We start from the raw sequence: 18,214 nt of genomic DNA on the forward strand, positions 1-18,214 counted from the left end.
GAATGCCACGGGCACTCACTGGGATCAGAGGGCTCGAGGAGGTGTTGACACCAGGGCCATCTGAGGTTGGATCCTGAGCGAGAACGGGTGGTCTGGGCGCATGATGGGCATTAGGTTTAGGGCCGTTTGCAATGGGGGGCCCGTGGGATTGCAGGGTGGGCTCCAGCAGGGTGGGCCGTGGTCTGGGAGGATGCCCGCTGACGTGGGCCTCGTCCCGGCAACCATGCTGCAGGCTCTGGGCTGCCAGACCACCCACTCCAACAGGGAGGTGCTGCAGAGCTGCTCCCTCGTCTTCTTTGCCACCAAGCCCCACATCCTGCCGGCTGTCCTGGTGGAGGTGGCTCCTGTGGTCACCACTGAGCACATCTTGGTGTCCGTGGCTGCCGGGGTCTCCCTGAGCACCCTGGAGGAGGTGAGTGGCCTGTCGGGGTGCAGTGGGGGCTGAGGCTCTGACCCCAGGATGGGCTCTGCTGGCCTCCCACCCCTGCCATCCCAGACTGGCTGCAGCCTGGGTCCAGCCCTTCCAGAAACCAGGATGGGTGGGTTGGGGGGCAGACAGCCTCTCAGCCGGCCTGCACAGGCAGCCAGGTGGCTAGGGGGCTGGGGTTAGGGCTCTTCCCACCTGGGGTTAGGGCGCCACGCCCGGGAGGTAGCGGGGAGCCTGCCCTGGCCCGGCGTGTGCCTGCCCGGCAGCTGGATCCCACAGCCGCCCTGATCGCAGCCTCTCTCCCGCCAGCTGCTGCCCCCGATGGCGCGAGTGCTGCGGGTCTCGCCCAACCTGCCTTGCGTGGTCCAGGAGGGGGCCATGGTGATGGCGCGGGGCCACCATGCCGGGAGCGGCGAGGCCGGGCTCCTGCGGACCCTGCTGGAGGCCTGCGGGCAGTGCGAGGAGGTGCCCGAGGCCCAGGTGGACGTCCACACTGGCCTCAGCGGCAGCGGTGTGGCCTTTGTGAGTGTCGTCTGGTCCCCGCACCCCAACCCCTGCCCTCACAGGCCGGCCCTCCCTTGGCAAAGTGGGGCCTTGAGCCCCCCTGACAGCCCCTGACCCCATGGCTCCCCGGCTGGGTCCCCAGCTCCCCATGTGCGCCGCCCACCCCATATCTGTGCCTTCCTGGGCCTTTGAGGCCGGCCCCTTGGCAGAACCCTGGGCTCTGGCCTCGGCTCTGGTGGCTGGTGTGCAGGACCTTGTTCCTGAGGGTCCCCAGCCTTTTGCAGGCTGGGTTCTGTGTCCAAGCGAGTGCTGGCTTTGTCCCCAACCCCCGCTGCTACAGGTGTGTGCCTTCTCGGAGGCCTTGGCCGAAGGAGCCATCAAGATGGGCATGCCCAGTGGCCTGGCCCACCGTGTTGCCGCCCAGACCCTGCTGGTGAGACCCTGCTACCCGGTCCTGGGGGAGTGTGTGGAAGCGGAGGGGGCAGCACGCCTCCTGGGAGCTGTGGGAAGGGAGACGGCAGGCCTGAGCAGCCTGGGCTGAGACGGGGTGGCGAGGGTGGGGGTGGGGCTGAGCCGAGGAGGGGCTGCTGCCCCCCCCCCCAGTCACCCCAATGCCACTTTCCCCAGGGCACGGCCAAGATGCTTCTGCAGAAGGGGCAGCACCCGGCTCAGCTGCGGACTGACGTGTGCACGCCGGGCGGCACCACTATCTATGGGCTCCACGCGCTGGAGCAGGGCGGGCTGCGGGCGGCGGCCATGAGCTCCGTGGAGGCTGCCATCTGCCGGGCCCGGGAACTCAGCAGGGAGGAGGGCGCAGGCACTGGGTGCAGGCCGTGGCCACCCCCCAGCCCCTTCCCGAGGACTCGGGTTCTCTCCAGCCTGCAGGCCAGTGGGGGAGCTGCTTGAGGTGTGGGAGGCTGGGTGGAGGACAGGTCCTGGCCAGCGGGGATCACAGCGGGCTGTGGGCCCCTCTCCAGATCCTGAGCTCGCGGCCAGCAGCAGGTGGAGCTGCTCCTGATGACCCTTCCCTGGGTCAAGAGTCCTGGAGGGTCCCACGGCCTGGCTTCTGGCTGCAGGATTTGGTCCTTAGCATGTCTGTGAAAGGACCAACAGGCCAGGAAAGCCAGCAACTTGGGGCCCTAAGCAAGGACGAGGGGCCTCTGGGTGCGGGGCAGGCTACCTGCAGCCCAAGGCTTACAGGGGCCTCCCCACCCCACACGGGCCCTAGTGCTGGAGCCCCTTCCTTCCACTCGCCAGCTGTGAGGCTCGCGGCAAAGTGATCCCCTGTCTGTGAACAGGGCTTACGGTGGCAGCCTGCCCCTCACTGCCCGCACAGCCCTGAGCCCCCCAACCACTCCAGCCTTCATAGACGGCTGGCCCTCAGCCAGCAACTGTCCGTCTGACCCTGGCCCTTCCACCTGCTAGGAGGCTCAGCCCGAGTCCATTTCGGCACCTTTTCTTTCACTTTTGAATTGGGAATAAAGACGCTGTCCTATAGCACGGAGCAACCAATATTTAACTGGAGGCTGGTAAAACCAAATTCCAAGTGCCTGGAAGCATGTCTCAGCCAAGGCCCAGGATACTGGGCTTAGACTCGGAGCTGTGGGTGCAGGTGGTCTGGGGACAGGGTTTCCCATCACCCGAGAGCTCAGCAAGGGTAGGCTCTCCCTGCCCCCGCCCAGCACTCCAACCTCACCCTCAGCTGTACGTCCATGGGTCCCCGCCATGTATCTTCCGACAGAATCCCTGAGGACCAGGCAGGGCTCGTCTTGGGGAGTGGAAGATGCACCTCTGCCCAGCCCTGCCCTTAGGCGGCGGTCACCTCCTGAATGTGAGGTGTCCAGTGGGGCCTGACCCAAGAATGGCAGCTTGGGGCGGTGGCGAGGGGTGGGGCAGGGTTGCAGCCCAGTCACTGGCCGGCCAAGTCTCTTCACCTTATACTGTGAAGCTAAAATTACTCCTCTCAGAAGCTGGTGGATGTGAGCTTTTTTCATCAATGTTGTCACTTTTCTGTACCCTCCCCACTTTTTCAAATCAGGTGTTCTGGATCCAAGCACTAGACAAGAGTTACAAAAATAAGACTAGAACAGGGATCATGTGACGTTGGCATATCCAGCCTTTATTATAAAGCGTGCTGGGCCCATCTGGCCGGTGACCTCTGCTGTCAGTGAGGTTGGCTGTGAAAGGGTCCCTCGACAGGGCAAGCACCCACAGCCCACTTTAGCACCCTTGCCCCTGGGGCTCTTGGGCCAGCAGGCTGGGGGGGTCCCAGGAGGCCCGAGCCCCTGCTGGAGGGCGCCCCCTTCCTCTCACCCCGCACTCCAGTGCTCCAGCTTCGGTCCAGCTGTCACCTGGGGGCTCATTCCCAAGCGTGAGGCCCCTCGGGCAAGCTTGGCCTCACACGGTTTCCCTCTGATGCTGCAGCCTGGTCTCGCCCTCCCAACCCCCCAGGTGGGCTGGTTTCGGCAGAAGCCACAAGCTCACCTTTCCACCTGCAGTGCTTTCCTGCTGTGCCTACCACCAAACGCACGGGGCCAGCCCTGACAGTAACTGACCAGGGGCTGCCTTTTGGAATCAGTGACCTTTACCGCCTTGAGGATTTGTCAGAGGGCTGTGAACAGGATGGGGAGAGCATGGTGGCTGTGTCCCTGAGCACCTCCCAGGCCACAGGGATCCCACACCCTCAAAAGAGACGTGTAGTCCTTGAGGGCAAGAAACTCAGTCTCCAGCATGGTGCCCAGCACTCTGCAGGTAGGGCTGTTGAAGGAATTCAAGCAGCAACTAAGACCCCTCCCTCGGTGCCATCAACAGCCTTACCCTCCTCAGCACAAACCAGGGAGCGGCTTAGACGCCCCGGGCCCGGCAGGTGGCGGCAGTGAGGCCACTTCACCCATCCTCCTACAGAGCCGAGCTGGCGTCTCCCACGGGAAGCCTCTGCCCTGTGGTTCACGCTGAGGTGAGCCCAGGGAGGTGGGCGACCTCATGCCGGAGCTGCGCTGGGGCCCGGGGTCACGAGGGTCATTGCTGGGGCTGCGTTTGGGGCCAGGGACACGCTCTTCACGTGCAGGGCCCGGTGGCACCAGTGCCCCCGTTCTAGAGAGGACACCGTCGGAGGCCCTTGGGTGAGGGGTAGTCCCCAGCCCAGCGAAGCAAAGCGGCTCCCAGACCCACCCTTGACGGGCCCCCTAACTCTCCAAGGCCCCAGGCCAGCCCGCGCTGCGTCTCGTTCCCGCGCTGCCCATCCAGGGCCTTGGAGACCGGCCAGAGCCACCTCCTGGGGTGCAGCCTTGGTTCTCCAGAGGGGATGAGGCTGGCACCACCTGAGAGGAGGTGGGAGGTCCTGTCCTGATAGCCGGTTCTCAATAGAAACTGCAGTTCCCCCGCCCAGGCTCCGGGGCACGAGAGGGTTAAAGGCTGAGACAGGAAACTTGGCAAGAGGGGTGGTGCCGATGATGCTACCAGAGGCCACCCTCGCCCCGTGCCCACCTGGGCCCTGAGGTCTGTCTCTCCACAGGCCCCTATAGGCGGGCAGGGCAGAGGGCCAGCAGGCTGGCCATCGTGACCAGGAGCTCCAGGCCTGGGTCCCCGGGTCGCCACCAGCTGGAGAGGCAGGTGGTGTAACATGCCAGGACAACCCGAAGCCCCGTGCAGCTGCTTGGTTAGACCCAGGGCCAGCGTAGACCGCCAGAGGCTCCTGCAGGCGTGCAGGCCTGACACAGATGGAAGTGGAGGTGCCAGGTGGGCCCCAGCAGTTGCGGCTGGAGGCTGCTGCCTGGGCCTGGCTAGCCAAGCCTCCCTTCTCTTGTTCCCAAATCCTACATACTGTCCCTCAGCTTTCAGATTTGACATACACATACATATGTGGGTTTTGGGGGGGGTGGTTCCAAGGAACAGTTTACGTCCTTGCTCTGGGGGCGCCCAGCCGTCCTACCGCCGTGCACAGCCCTCCCGTCCCACAAACACAGCACCTGTCTGTGCCCTCTGCAGTCTCAGACCACCAGGAGGATGGGGCAGGTGAGGATGAGGGCAGAGCGCTGAGGCAGGCAGCACCTCAAATCCGGCCCCACTGCCCCTCACAAGAGCTCTGGGTATCTCTGCAGGGCAGCCTCTGGGAGGCCTGGGTGGGTATCTGTCGGCCTCAGGCCACCAGCAGGATCCTGAATCTAGAGCTGGACGGTTACAGAGCCCTTGCCTTCTCCTTACAAACTGTGCCATGTAGGAGCCTAGTTGATGGGGCCACGGGAAGCAGCTCCTCAGCCACGCCTTGGGCAGTGCCAGGGGCGCGGGAGAAGCCTGAGGGCACGCTGCACAGGGGAGCCTTGGAGGGGAGCTAAGGCACTGAGGGTTGTCCTGGCATGGCCGTCAGTGCCGCAAGGCTGCTCCGGGGAAACGGGATGGCTCTGGGCCCTGGGGCTGGACAAAGTGGCCTATGGCTGGTGGGAGCACAGGGCGCTGGCCCGGCCACTGGTCTGTCACCAGGGCCCAGGTCTAGTGCTCGCCAACCCCACGGAACAAGAGAGCTGTTCACAATGTTTTCTTAAGGAAAGTTAAAAATCCGAGTGGAACAGAAACCTACAGCCCTCGCTGCATCCAGAACCTTGGGAGGCCCCGAGTGCCGGGCACCATCCTCCCTTCCAGCCCACGGAGTCCTCCACCCCGGGTCCCTGAAGAGTATCTGTTAAAAACAGACTTAACGCGCTGAAAACGAGTGGTGTGCTTCCCATTGAGACGACCGACCACATGGCTGTGGTTGGGAGGGATGGGAGCGCCGGGCCCTCGTCTGGTACAAGTGCTGGGCGGTGTGGACAGGACCATGGCTGCAGGGCTCAGCCCCACAGGGGCCAGGGTGGGAGCACAGCCACCTGCTCTCTGATAAATGCTGTGGTGTGTGTGTGCCAGGCCTGCGCAAGAGGGCACCTGGCTAAGACCGTAGACCCCACGTGCGCGCCTGCCCAGGGAGGGGAAGCAGGCACCCGCGGCCTCTGTCTGTCCCCACATGAAACGCGGAAACCAGTGGAGGGGACGGCCCTTCACCAACAGAGCTCCTCTGAGCCAGGCTGGGCTGGGATCCCTGCAACCCCAAGCCGGGGGGGAGGCCACCCCAGGGGAGGGGAGGAGAGATGGGGAGGCTGTGTGTATCTCCTCCAAGTGCCGCAGGAGAAAGGCCACTGGGGGCTGCTTGGACTGGACTGGTCACACCCCATCATCAGGGACTGCAGGAGAGGGCCCGATGCCCCCCAGCCTCCGGGCCATGCTGATCAGTGAGCGAAGCTGCACCAGCTTCAGCGGCCCTACCTCCCGGGGGTCCCGGCTCTCCAGCCATCGCAGAGCTGTCTCCAGACCCCGCACGGCCTCCCCAGCGGAGGGCACGGCGGCCTCCTCCTCCTCCTGTCCTCCCGCCGCGACAGAGGGCAGGCTGGCTGGGGGCGGAGGGGCCCCAGGGACCAGCACGGGAGGCCGGCTGGGGCCTGGGTCCTCTCTGCAGCCGTCGGGCAGCCCCCCGTCATCGTCCAGGTGCAGCCACTCGGCCACCTCCTCAGGCGCCAGCCGCTTGTAGGCCAGGGCTGCCAGGTGCGTGAGGTCGCTAAGCACCCTGCTGCGCTCCGCGGCCTCCTCGGCCTGGCCAGCTGGCTGCCCAGCGCACTCCTCTGCCGGCCGGGGCTCAAAGGCAGCCCGCAAACCCAGCAGCCAGCAGCGCTCGATGCTGCCTGCCTGCACCAGGTCCCAGGAGAGGCCGGCCAGGTAGAGCATGTCCTTGAGCATGAAGCTGCGCATGAAGTCCAGCGGGGACGCCCCGGCGCAGGACACGGCCAGCCGCAGCAGCTCCCGCTTGTACAGCTGCTTGAAGGCGGCCACCACCCCCTGCTCCAGTGGGGCCGGGATGTGCGCCCGGCTGCTGCCCTTGGACAGGAACAGCACCCGCACCGCCCCGTCGGGGGTCTGCAGCTCCTCCGGAGGGCCCAGCGGCTCAGGCCGGCACCTCCTGGGGGTCTCCTCGCTCCCCTCCAGGGTGGGCATCCTGGCCGCAGGGCTGGGGCAGGGCGGGTGGGCGACCAGCAGCACAGCCTTCTGCTGCAGGCAGCTGCGGCGCAGGTAACGCCTGACGCCCGGGACGAACTCCTCGAAGAACCAGCCGCGCAGCAGCGGGCGGCTGAGCCAGGCGTCGGGGCTGTAGCGGTAGGAGGCGGGGAACTTGTCCTGGTTGTGGTGGCGCAGGCTGGGTGGGTCCGGCAACTGCCCGATGACCAGCGGCTTCAGCTTGTGGCTGCCGGTCAGGTTGGCGGCCAGCAGCACCGTCACCCGGTCGCCCCGCCAGCGACGGCCACAGCCCCCTGCGCCCGGGGGCGCGGCCTGCTCCGGAAGCAGCTTCCAGTAGAGGCCGGTGACGTTGGCGTTGTAGATCTGCTCGTCGCCGTAGCCGCCCTCGGCGGGGGCAGGGGCATTCAGGGCGCGGTCGGGCAGGGGGCCGGTGCGGGGAAGCTGCGCGGCCTCCTGCTTGACCGGCAGGCCGGGCGCGGGGCCGGCGGCCGGGGGCTCGGCCTCGCCGTAGATGCGCTGGCTGGAGATGCCGTGGCGCTTCTGCCAGCGCCAGAACCAGCCGTGGCTGGCCTTGAAGGTGCACTCGGGCCCGTAGATCTGGCGCGCGAAGGCCTCGGCCTGCGCTTGGATGAGCGGCCCCGACAGCGGCACGCCGTGCTGGCGCAGCGCCAGGAACCACGAGTAGACGGCGCGGTCGATCTCCTCCTCGTTGGCTAGCCGCATCTTCTTGCGCTGCGTGCCCACCTCGCCGCCCAGCTGCTCCAGGAACCAGCGCAGCTTGGGCTCGTCCTTGAGCCAGCCGCGCAGCGTGCCGCCGGGCACGCCGAAGTCGCGGCACACGCTGGCTTGCCGCTCGCCGCCCTTGACGCGCTCGATGGCCTGCAGCTTGTCCTTGATGGAGTAGGCCTTGCGGAAGGCCATCTTCACAGCCACGCGGGGCCGCGGCCCGGGCGCGGGGGGCGGCGGCCGCGCAGCGGCGACCGGGGCGGGCGCGGGGGGCCGCGGCGACTGCGCAGGGCGCCCGGGCGGGGGGCGGCGGCCGCGGCGCGGGGCCGGGCCGGCCGGGAGTCCCGCGGGGTACATGGCTGCTGCTGTGGCTGCGGCGGCAGCGGGGGCGCGGGAACCGGGGCCATACGCCCGCCCGGCCGGCCGCGCTGGGCGGGCGCTGGGGGCGGGACCGGCCGGGCCCTCCCCTTTGTCTCGCCCGCTCGGCGCGCGCAGGCGCGTTGGCCCCGCGCGGCCCCACCCCGCGCTGCACGTCACCCGGCACGTGCCGGCCGGTCTGCTCCGCCCGGGCCCGCCGAGTCCACCGGAGCTGCAGCGGAGGGGGGCGGGAGCCGGCGGCGCTGTGCCCGGCGGGTTGCTCCAGCTCCTCCGGGAAAGGGCGAGCCCCGCGGGGATCTGCCACTGTCTTCTATCCTCGCACCCTCGGGGAGCGTCGCGCGGAGGGCCCAGGCAGCGCAGCGGGCCGTGCGCGCGGGCCGCGTCCCCCGCGTCCCGGCGCGTGGTAGAGTCCGCTGCTTCATTTCCCGTGCGCGGCCAGCGCGGCCCTCCCTTTTCTTTGCCGTCGCGCGCCGCCGATCCCTCCTCGTTGGTAGCGGCGTCCTTGGCTGGCGTGTGAGTACCGCGGGTTGCGCTGCCAGGCCCCGGGGACCGGGGAAGGGACGGCCCGCGCTGCGCCGGCAGGGATTTGGTTGGAGAGCCGCCGGCAGGCCGGCTCCGGGGCGCGGGGCCGGGTGCGGGCTCGCGGCGGCGCAGAGGGGCGGAGCCCGCGGGCCACGTGCCGGCCGGACCCCTGCGGCTGCCCCGGCGGGAGGGCGGCTGCGGGAAGGTCGGGGCCGCGCCGACCTCCGCCCCGGTGGGTGACAAAGATGTCTGCCCACCTGTGACCCGGGCCTGTAGTCCCCCCCTTTCTTTGTCGACGTTTGTGGAGCACCTGCCTCACGTCGGCTCTGGGCTTGGGGGACAGGCACGCACCCAGTCTTCGTGGAACCTGGAGAGCTCATGAACTCGGGGAAGAATAAGGATGTGATTGCTGGGTGACTGAAATACAGCGTTCTCTGAGAGGGATGGAGGGTCTGGATTTGGATAAGGTGATCCGGGCAGGAGGCGATGTCGAAGCCGCTCTTTGAAGGGGAGGAGGATACTTTCCTGAAAAGTGGGCACTTTCAGTGGAACGAAGGAGGGAAAGGCTTGTCCTGGAGCCAAGGGGGTGGAATGGGGCAGGGACCAGCACGACAGGGTTTTCAGAGTGAAGGGCCACCCTGGAGCAAGAGAGCTGTTTGTGTGGCTGAACTTTGGGGTGGTCCCTGCTTGTCACGAGAGCAGATTGACCTTGGCAAGTAACTGGTGAGGGAGTAGGCCTGGACTGGGTCGGGGAAGGACCCGGTCTTGCCTCAGCAGCAGCTCTGACACCCCTAGCTCCTAGGGAGCCCTCAACCATAAGTGGGTTGAGCCCCACCCCCGTGCTCAGCTCCAGACGTAGGTGTTCCCTGAGAAAGCTTGGCATGCAGACTCCGAGGAGCAGGTGCCCTGTGCCATCTCTCCGGGGCAGTCAGGCCTGGGCCCTGTGCCAGTGCAGGGGTGCCCTGCAGCTCTCCATCTCCTCACCTTGGAGCGCGGCTGCTGTGCCTTCCCCTAGAGGAGCCTGGGGGGCAAACATGCTTGACCAGTGTTTTTGTGAATGAAGGTTTCTTGAAGGTGATCCTAAATAGGCGGACACGATGTCTCCAGTGCGTCGCGCTCTGGTGTCAGCTTTTCAAGGGCTGCAGGCAGGAAATGCTGGCATGAGACCTGGCTCTGTGTCCCTATTTGGAGATGGCGCGTGTGAATTTGAAGTGGGGGGCAGTGTGACATTTGTGTGAGGGACAGGCATCAGAATCAGACACGGAGTCTCAGATTCTCACCTCACTGACCCGGAACCTCAGTTTACCCCACTTCCGTCTCCCAGCTGTGTGAGGTGTCACGTGTACTCAGAATGGTTGAGGAGGCACGTGCAGTGCTGGAGCCGCCCTAGGGAAAGGGGCACAGGCACCTGGTGGTCAGGGTAGATAGACCAGGGCACCACAGACTGGGATAGAAATAGAACCAACGGCCATGGCATTGTAGCACAAATGTCGTGCAGCTGGCTGGGCCTCAGGTGGGGTGACTTGGGCAGCCGCAGTGTGAGTCCTGAGTCTTGGGGTGCAGGGGCCCCCCCCCTCCACGCCAGCAGGACAGGTTGGCATTTTTGAGTGGGGCTGGACTGTCCAGGATTCAGAGGTGGGGAAGCTTCTGAGTAGGAATTTGGGGCTGTGGAGTTCGCCTCTAAAGAAGAGCAGAGAGCATCACTCTCGTGCAGTTGCCCCACTACTGGCTTGTTCTCATCGGCTGAAGCGTGTTGAGTGCTCGCCGCGTTCTCTTGGACATTGCACGCATGGAAGCTCTATCGTGCAGCACCGGTCCAGGCTGCGCCAGCCAGGGGCCCCATCTCCCCACACCGCACACCGATTCCCACTTCCTGTGGAAGGGAGGCAGAGAGCTGTGACCTCTGGATGGATAACCTGGGAGCCCCTGCGTGTGTGTGGCTGCGATGGGGTCACGTGGGCACCTGGTTACCTGAGACTGTTTGGAGGATGAGAACGAGGTGTGGAGGATGGAGCCGGGGGAGGGGGCTAGCCTCACCCCTCCCAGAAACCTTCCCCATTCACCCAGCCTCACAGGGACCTCTTGGCAGATTGGTGGGCACGGCTCTGCCAGGCCATGTTTTCACCTTCAGGATCCTCCAGCCAGGAGTATCCTGGTCAGGGAGTGCTGCCAGGTTCCCTGTACTGGCACTGCAAGAACTGCCCTCCCAGCTGGGCAGAGGCTGAGAAGGACTCCGCAGCCCCCAGAGTCCCTCAGCACAGCCAGGAGTGCTGATTCGCAGGGCACTGGGCTGGGGGAGTTGCAGAGGGAGAGCTGCTCGCTGCCTTCGCCCCAGATCCTGGCGGCTGGTGGGCCGTGATCCCTCCGGGGGCCCCCTGTTAAGGGAGTAGTCTTGACATGCTCTACGCCCTAGGGCCGGTCCTTAGTGGCAGGCGGCTTGCTCTTGGTCCTGCAGGTGAGGAGGACGGGGTGGGACCGCTTCCTCTGCGTCCTGGCTCTGCTCCCTGTGCTCCAGTGTTGCGGGGGTCGGGGGGTGGGCCGCTGCTCCTGTAGGACGCCCGGCCCCTCGCCGAGAGTTCTGTGCTTCCCTGGTGGCGTCCTCGCGGGAAAGTGTTCAGACTCAGAGTGGTTATTCTACTGGGAGAGGTGGGCCGCTGCCTCTGACGTCGGGGGCTGTGCCGGCTGTCCTGGGACCTCATCCTCCAGCAGCCCTGTGGGTGCTCTTGGCCCCATCCTGGCACTGGCTTTACCAGGCAGCCCTCAGCTGTCTGTGATCGCCTCCCCAGGTGACAGCGCTCCTGTGTGGTGTCTCTGGGGAGTCTTCCTCCCGCCAGAGCCTTGCCGCACGCCCCCTCTGGGAACCTCACACGCTAAGAAGCCCCTATGGTGGGTGTCTGCGGAGAGCCTGCCTGGGACCTCCGTGCACGCCTGTCTCCTGCCTGCTAGCCTCTGTTTGCCCCACAGGACACCTCTTGCACCCTGTCCTGGGGTGACTTGATGCTGGCGCGCTGGCCGCGGTGTGGGGTAGACAGGGGAGGCCGGGGGCCTAGGTGGCAGGGCTGACTGGGTCCTCAGCTCCTGGTTGCCACCTCTTGTGGATTCAGGGCCGGGCACCCGTCTGTCCTCCTGTGCACCCTTCAGTGCCAGCCTGCGGGGACGGCGCACCCTGCCCACCTGGCCTCTCGCCCCCGTAGTGGCCCTGCTGAGGGAGAGGCCTGTCCGGCGTGGGCACGGGCTGGGTGGCCACCAAGACCTTCAGCCAGGTCCTTGTCGTCCTACACCTGGTCCAGCGGTCTGGACCCAGTGGCGGTGCGGGGCTGGGGAGAGCCCACCCAGCACTGATCCACGTGGGCAGCGGGGCACTCGAGGTGCTGGCTCACCTCCCCAGGTTGGCTCAGCTCAGCGAGGAGCTCAGGTGGGGCCTCCCAGGGCTGCCTGGCTCCGGCTAACAGGAACCCCAGGATCTGCCCATTTCGAGTGATGAAGGAGCAGCGCCGCCCTGAGCGCGGACTCGGCCGCCCCCTGGGGTTTTGGTGGTGGGCCTTTGCCCCGGTGCTCGCCTTTGTTCCCCAGCAAACTCGCCTCCGCGCCGCCTCACCGAGCAGCTTGTGAGAAGGCCCCCCAGCTTGCTCAGGCCACCCTGTCTGACTGCCTCTAACTTTGCTGCTTTCTCTTCATGCTGTCCTAGGAGATCAAAGCGAAAGTAAGTACTTGCCCGTCCCAGGCTCCTGTGTCCCCTTCACCCGAGCCAAGGGACCCCCAGCCCAGCCCTCACCACGTCCGGCGAGTCCTGACACCTCTGGGGCCAGGCTGCTGGCCTCGGTTTCCTTGTCTGGACCTGTTGGGTGTGGCCTCAGCACCTTCCTGGGCTGAGCCAGTTCCTGCCCCGGCAGTAGGGTGGGCACCCCGTGAGCAGGTCAGGACTGGCGTGCACCCTCCACACCTCTGGGCAGGGCAGGGTGCCGCCGCCCCAGCCAGCCCCTGGTCTCAGGCCCTGTCCCTTGCTCCCGGGCATCTTGAGAAGGGGCCTCCCCTCCCCCGAACTGTGACCCTTAGAGCTCTGAGCAGAGCCTGGTTTGACGTCAGGAGCCGAGGCCACTAGGTTCACGTAGGGCTTCCGCACTGGGGGGTCAGCCTGGTGGGCAGGGCTGAAGGGGCCAGACTAGCCCTTACCCGCGCTGCTCTGCTTTGGTGAGGGTCCGCCAGAGAGGTCAGAGGGCAGACAAGCCCAGCCTGGTAGGCCTGCAGCCCTCTGTTACAGTGAGTAATGTCACAGTGCCCCGCCTCCTGGGCATGGGCTCCCGCCCCCCAGCACTGCCTCTGCAGTCAGCCTGGCCTTGGTAAGTGCTGCTGGCCCGGGGAGGGAGGCTCAAGGGGGTGGCCAGGGACCTCTCTGAGCCTGGGCCTCCGCCCCTGCATCGGGTGCCGTGAGAGACCCCGGCGAGCCCCTCAGAGCACAAAGGGGAGTCTCCCTGAAGTCCCAGATCGGTCGGGACTTGGCCCACATGTCCCGGGGTGATTGGAATTGGGTTTTGGTTTTGGTCGGGGGGCTGTGAGGGAAGGGCTGTAGACCCTGCGGTGAGTGGCAGGAAGGGTTTGCTGTCCCGGGGTGAAAGTCTGCCCCCTCTGGGGGCCTCCTCCCTGGGGTGAGGGCCCAGCAGGTCTGCCCTCGCTTAGGCTCCACCAGGTGACCTCGCAGCAGCAGGAGACGCTGGAGCCATCCTGAGGGCAAGCTGCTTAGCCCCAGGCAGTCGGCCTGGTGCTTCTGCTCCTGGGCGGGCACAGGGTCCAGAGTAGGGTCTGAGGGGAGGAGTCCCTGTGCTAGCTAAGGCCATTCTCTAGAGCCGTCCTCTAGAACAGGCCAGCCAGGTGTGAGCTCGGGGACCCCTAGGTGCACCCTAAGAGCAGACTGGCCTCCAGGGCTTTCTGGGCTTGAGTTGCTTCTAGCCAGAGGCTGCGGTGGCCCAGGCCCCTTGGTTCTGCTGAATAGGGTTCGCTGTAGAATTCTGGGCTGCCCAGCAAGGGGGCTAGCCTTTACGGGGCACCATGCCCGGGAGCAGAATAGGGGGCCCTGTGCCAGTGGCAGGGCCGAGGCCATCGCCTCGTGGCTGTTTGTGCACGCCCTGTGGCCCAGCAGCCCTCAGTCTTGCACGGGGGCAGCAGGTGACGAGGGCTACTCTGAGCTCAGGCTTCTGGACAGAGGCTTATCCAGTAGCCACAGTGGCAGGTGTGCGGAGCCCCTTACACCAAAAGGCGCTGGAATGCAGGGAGGATCCCGCGTCCTAGGACAGGACTCGGAGGTTCCCACATGGTCCCTTTAGTTTAGGTGCACCCACGGGCGTGAGTTGATTGTCTCCTGGTCAGGAGGCATCGGCCGCTGACCAAGGAACCTGATTCTTAACTGCCAGAGCCACTGGCTTTCTTCCCTTTTAGACACTCACTCCCTGGCATCTCTCCTGATGTGGCCTCACAGGGGTGGGCGCTCCACCCTCTGCTCCCAGGTGCCCCTTGGCTAAGATCTTCCAGCTTCCCTTGGAACATGCACTGCTCAGGATGGCGGTGTGGCCGTGCAGGTGGGGGACTCAGGTCAGGCAGAATGCGCCAGGAGCGGGGCCATCCTCTGAGACCACCAAGTGCATTTCTATAAAACAGAAACCTGAGTGCCTCAGGTAGGTGGCCAGGCTTAGCAAAAACACAGGACGTCCAGTTAAAGTTTCAGATGAACGGCGACTAACTTTTCAGAATAAGTGAGTCTCTAATGTTTCACGGGACACACTTGTCGCAAAACTCATTTGACGTAAAAGTTGAATTAGCAGAGTGCGTCCGGTGTTTATTTGGCAGCTGTTCTTGGGGTTCACCGAAGAGGTTCCTGTAGCCAAAGAGGTTTGGAAAGTGTTCTCTGGGCCCCCTTGGCAGCCTGGGTGCATGTTGGATGAGATAAGACAAGTTTTGCGGTTAGGAGGATGCACATGCGCAAACACACCACGCATTACGTGCTCGTGCGTGTTTACTGCTCCCCCAGCTCCCCGTGCATGCTGCCCCGGGGCACCCCATCCGGGCGGCCGAGCCGGGAGGGGCGGGGGTGCCGTCTGCCCACGGCCCGCGGTGTTGCAACTGCCCTTTGTGCTTGCTTTTTAACGCTGCGTGGAAGATGAGCGGGGAGGCCTCCTGTGTCCTGGAGACGGTCTGGGAAGACAAGCAGAAGTGCGGGGAAGCCGAGCGGCGCGTCTGCGAGCACGGGGCCATGAGAGCCGCCGCCCAGCAGCTCCCGGCCGAGCCACTGGCAGTGAACGGGCCGGGCCGGGAGGGCGAGGCCGAGGAGGCGGCCGCCCCCAACGGCAACGGCAGCAGCGAGCCCGGGCAGAGCCACAGCGGGAAGAAGCCGTGGCAGAAGCCGAGGAAGCCCCCCCCCAGGGGCTGGCCCAGCCAGGGGGACCTGGCCCTTGAGGGCCTCTCAGCCGACCACGTCTGGCTGGACAAGCTGCTTTTCGACCAGGCGGAGAGCTCGTACCGCCAGAGGCTGGCAGATGCGGCCGCCCAGGCAGCCCGGCCTCCCGCCCTGGCCCCTGGGGCCCTCTGCGCCCTCGGAAGCCAGGTGGCCTGCCACCACGTGACCTGGGGCGTCTGGGTCAACAAGTCTTCCTTTGACCAGGCTGAGCGGGCGTTCGTGGAGTGGTCTCAGGCCTTGCTGCTGGCCGCGGAGGGGAGCGGCGGGCAGGGGGCTCCCGACACGGGCCAGTGGGCGGCCGCTCCCGACCTGTGCCTCATCCGCCAGCCCAGCCCGCCAGCCGACGGCCAGCCCCCGCTGGGCAGCCTGCAGGCGCTGGTGCGGGAGGTGTGGCTGGAGAAGCCCCGCTACGACGCAGCCGAGAGGGTCTTCTACGAGGCCCTGTTTGACGGCCACCCCCCTGGGAAGGTGCACCTGCAGGAGCGAGCCGGTCAGGCTGAGGGCGCCCGGCGCGGCCGCAGAGACCGGCGGGGCCGCAACGCCACGGGAAGCCGGCGGCTCGGGCCGCGGCGGGGGGACGGGGAGGCCTCCTCTGCCCTGCCCTACCGGTGCTTCCTGCACAAGGACGCCGAGGCCCCCTGGCTCAGCAAGCCGGCCTACGACAGCGCAGAGTGCCGCCACCACGCCGCCGAGGCCCTGCGCGCGGCCTGGCGCCTCGAAGCTCCGTCTCTGGTTCACCGACCCGGCGCCCGGTCTGGCCCTTCCATGTCCAGCCTGAGACCCAAGTAGGGAAAACGTGCCGGGCGGGTGCCTGGGCTTCCCCGGGCCGGGCTGGGTGGCCGGCGTGTTCCCTTCCCTGCCCCCACCCCAGCGGGGCTCCTCCCAAGACTCCTGGACCGGCTGAGTTGGAAGCTGGCTCGGGTCGGGCAGGGATAGCTACCTGCCCCTGGGGCATTGCAGCCTCTGGGGTCACCCCTACCAAGTTGGTTGAGGGAAGGGGTCCACGTGGGCCTGAGTCTGTCTCGCGCAGGGTTTCCCCTTTGGCCAGGCAACTTCCAGCTTCTCCCCTGACTCATGGGACAGGGGAGCAATGAAGGCTCCCGGCCCCCAAGCCCCACTGGGCCGCTTGCCTACCTGTCCTGCTGTCTCCCCCATCTCCTTGTCCAGAACCACCTGAGGTGAGGTGGGCGTCTCAGGTCCTCTAGCACACGGCCGGTCCAGCGGCCTGAGTCTGGGAGACACCCACTGGATGAGGCCAACTTGCCTTCAGCCTGTGGGCCCAGGGGTCTGGCCCCCAGAGCGGTTTTATGCAGTGCCAGCTGGTCGCTGGAGGCCAGAGCCTGGCCATGGAAGGGATCCCTTAGCGCACTGGGCTCAGGCAGGAGGGCAGAGACCGTTGGACTCAGGGCAGACTGGGGGCCCCCCAGTGGGGAGAGGCCCTGGGCCGCAGGCGGGGCCAGAGGGGACGTGGAGGGGCCTCCCTGGACCCCAGACTCCCGGCAGGAGCCCCTCGGCTCCTCGGTGGGGTTGGGTGTGCTGCTTTAACGGGATCCTGGCCTTGCTGCGAGGGGCAGGGTGTGGGGCCCACCGCCGAGGCGGGGGGGGCGTTCCCCGTCAGGCAGTACGTGTGCGTGCGGGGGGGCGTGTGGAACTGAAACTGTTCAGTGATGCCTCTTCGAGGTGGGGTGGAGGGGAGTCACAGGGCCCAACGTCCCTTGTCACACGGGGGGGACACCCGGCGAGGTCCAGTGATGTCCTGGGATCCTCAGCAGAGAGAGTTGGTGAGGTTGGGTCCTTTTCTGTTGCACTTGGTGAGGGACAGGGCGGTTCTGAGTCAGCAGACTTTGTCATCTGTGAGAATTCGGGCTCTGGGCCCAGGTCTGTGGCAGCTCCCCCACCTTGCCGAGCGGTGGGAAAGCAGCAGACTGCAGACGTGCCAATACAGCGATTTGCAAAAACGGACAGTGGCGGGATCTGGCTCACAGGCCGGAGTTTGCCAGGCCCTGGTCTAGAGCAGCAGTTCTCAAACTTGCTGGTCTTGTGATGCTAAAAGAGCTTTTGTTTTGTCTATTAGTTTCTCCTATATTAGTAATTAAATGCAGAAGCACTTATTTGTTGAAAAATGATAACAAGCTTATTACATGTTAGTGACATTTATGCAAGAAATAACTTTCCTGTAACAAAAAAGTTCAGTGAACTAAGTGACCTTGTTTTACATTTTTGCAAATCTTATGTCTGGCTTAATAGGAGGCAGCTGGATTCTTAAACCTGCTTGTGCATTATCTGCTGGTGTATATTGTCCGACAAATCTAGCCTTGAACAGTTGTGTGATTGGAAAGGGGAGGACCTTGGGGACCCCCAGAGGTTCCTGGCCATGCTTTGAGAGCCGCTGGTCTTGGGGACTGGCCTGGGGACCACCCGCCGCAGCACTGAAGGAAGCCCACATGGGGTGGGGGAGGGGCTTGCAGGCTCGTTGTGGTCAGTGTTGAGAACCTCTGGTGCTCTGCCCTGGGCCCTGGAGCCCTTGTTACCCAAGGACCGGGACGGTCTGCCCTGCACCCTTGGGGTCCAGGCTGTCGGAAGGGGCGCTTGTGCAAGCCAGCCCTGGGGTCTGCGAGGAGGTGCCCCCTCCTCCCGGCCAGGCTGTCTTAGTCTCTCCTTCCCTCTCAACAGGAAAATGGCCACAAACTTTCTAGTGCACGAGAAGATCTGGTTTGACAAGTTCAAATATGACGATGCAGAAAGGAAATTCTACGAGCAGATGAACGGGCCCGTGGCCGGCTCCTCATGCCAGGTAGGGGCTGCTGTGCTTGGGGTCTCGGGTTGTCTGTGCCAGCACAGTGGGACACGGCACGTTGGGCCCAGGTGGCCCTGCTGCAGGTGCTGGGCTTGGTTCTTCGGAGGGCGGCTGGCTGGCTCCCGAGGAGCTAGAGCTGCTCTTGTGTCACATGTGGGCAGGGCGCTCCCAGCGTCTCTAGGTGCCCATCAGGACCTGCGACACGTGGCCCTGCTGGGCTTGCAGGCCACGTGCACCTCAGGCCCTGTCGTCAGGGCCACAGGACTCCATCCTCTTCCGTCCTCAGGCCCGTGAGCTTTTGTCTTGTGCAGGGCTTTCCTGCCCTCTCCACACGAGGCTGCCTTTTTTAATTTTTTTTTTTTTTTTTTTTTTA

General features: G+C 65.4%; 3 protein-coding genes across 5 annotated transcripts in view; 2 read left to right on the forward strand and 1 right to left on the reverse strand.

Annotated features, from left to right (window-relative positions):
- Nucleotides 1–4,255, forward strand: part of PYCR3 (pyrroline-5-carboxylate reductase 3) — an 8,616-nt gene extending 4,361 nt beyond the window's left edge. Inside the window, exons 5-10 of the mRNA XM_007464615.1 lie at nucleotides 233–412; nucleotides 737–949; nucleotides 1,272–1,364; nucleotides 1,559–1,755; nucleotides 3,836–3,887; nucleotides 4,130–4,255. Coding sequence (XP_007464677.1) covers nucleotides 233–412; nucleotides 737–949; nucleotides 1,272–1,364; nucleotides 1,559–1,755; nucleotides 3,836–3,887; nucleotides 4,130–4,255 — 861 coding nt within the window. The remainder of the gene's footprint in view (nucleotides 1–232; nucleotides 413–736; nucleotides 950–1,271; nucleotides 1,365–1,558; nucleotides 1,756–3,835; nucleotides 3,888–4,129) is intronic.
- Nucleotides 4,256–6,051: 1,796 nt separating this feature from the next.
- Nucleotides 6,052–8,053, reverse strand: TIGD5 (tigger transposable element derived 5). The gene has a single exon (XM_007464566.1). It carries the CDS (start codon nucleotides 8,051–8,053, stop codon nucleotides 6,125–6,127), a length of 1,929 nt encoding a protein of 642 aa, XP_007464628.1. The 3' UTR covers nucleotides 6,052–6,124.
- A 249-nt stretch (nucleotides 8,054–8,302) lies between these two features.
- Nucleotides 8,303–18,214, forward strand: part of EEF1D (eukaryotic translation elongation factor 1 delta) — a 14,975-nt gene continuing 5,063 nt past the window's right edge. The window contains exons 1-4 of one of the 3 annotated variants that reach the window (XM_007464567.1): nucleotides 8,303–8,587; nucleotides 12,285–12,299; nucleotides 14,748–15,829; nucleotides 17,718–17,838. In XM_007464567.1, coding sequence (XP_007464629.1) covers nucleotides 14,748–15,829; nucleotides 17,718–17,838 — 1,203 coding nt within the window. In that variant the 5' untranslated portion in view covers nucleotides 8,303–8,587; nucleotides 12,285–12,299. Of the gene's footprint in view, nucleotides 8,588–12,284; nucleotides 12,300–14,747; nucleotides 15,830–17,717; nucleotides 17,839–18,214 lie in introns of those variants that run through there. The other 2 variants (XM_007464568.1, XM_007464569.1) reach the window with 2 other exon arrangements.

The sequence above is a fragment of the Lipotes vexillifer genome, unplaced genomic scaffold, assembly GCF_000442215.2.
Source record: "Lipotes vexillifer unplaced genomic scaffold, Lipotes_vexillifer_v1.1 scaffold394, whole genome shotgun sequence".
Taxonomy (NCBI): domain Eukaryota; kingdom Metazoa; phylum Chordata; class Mammalia; order Artiodactyla; family Lipotidae; genus Lipotes; species Lipotes vexillifer.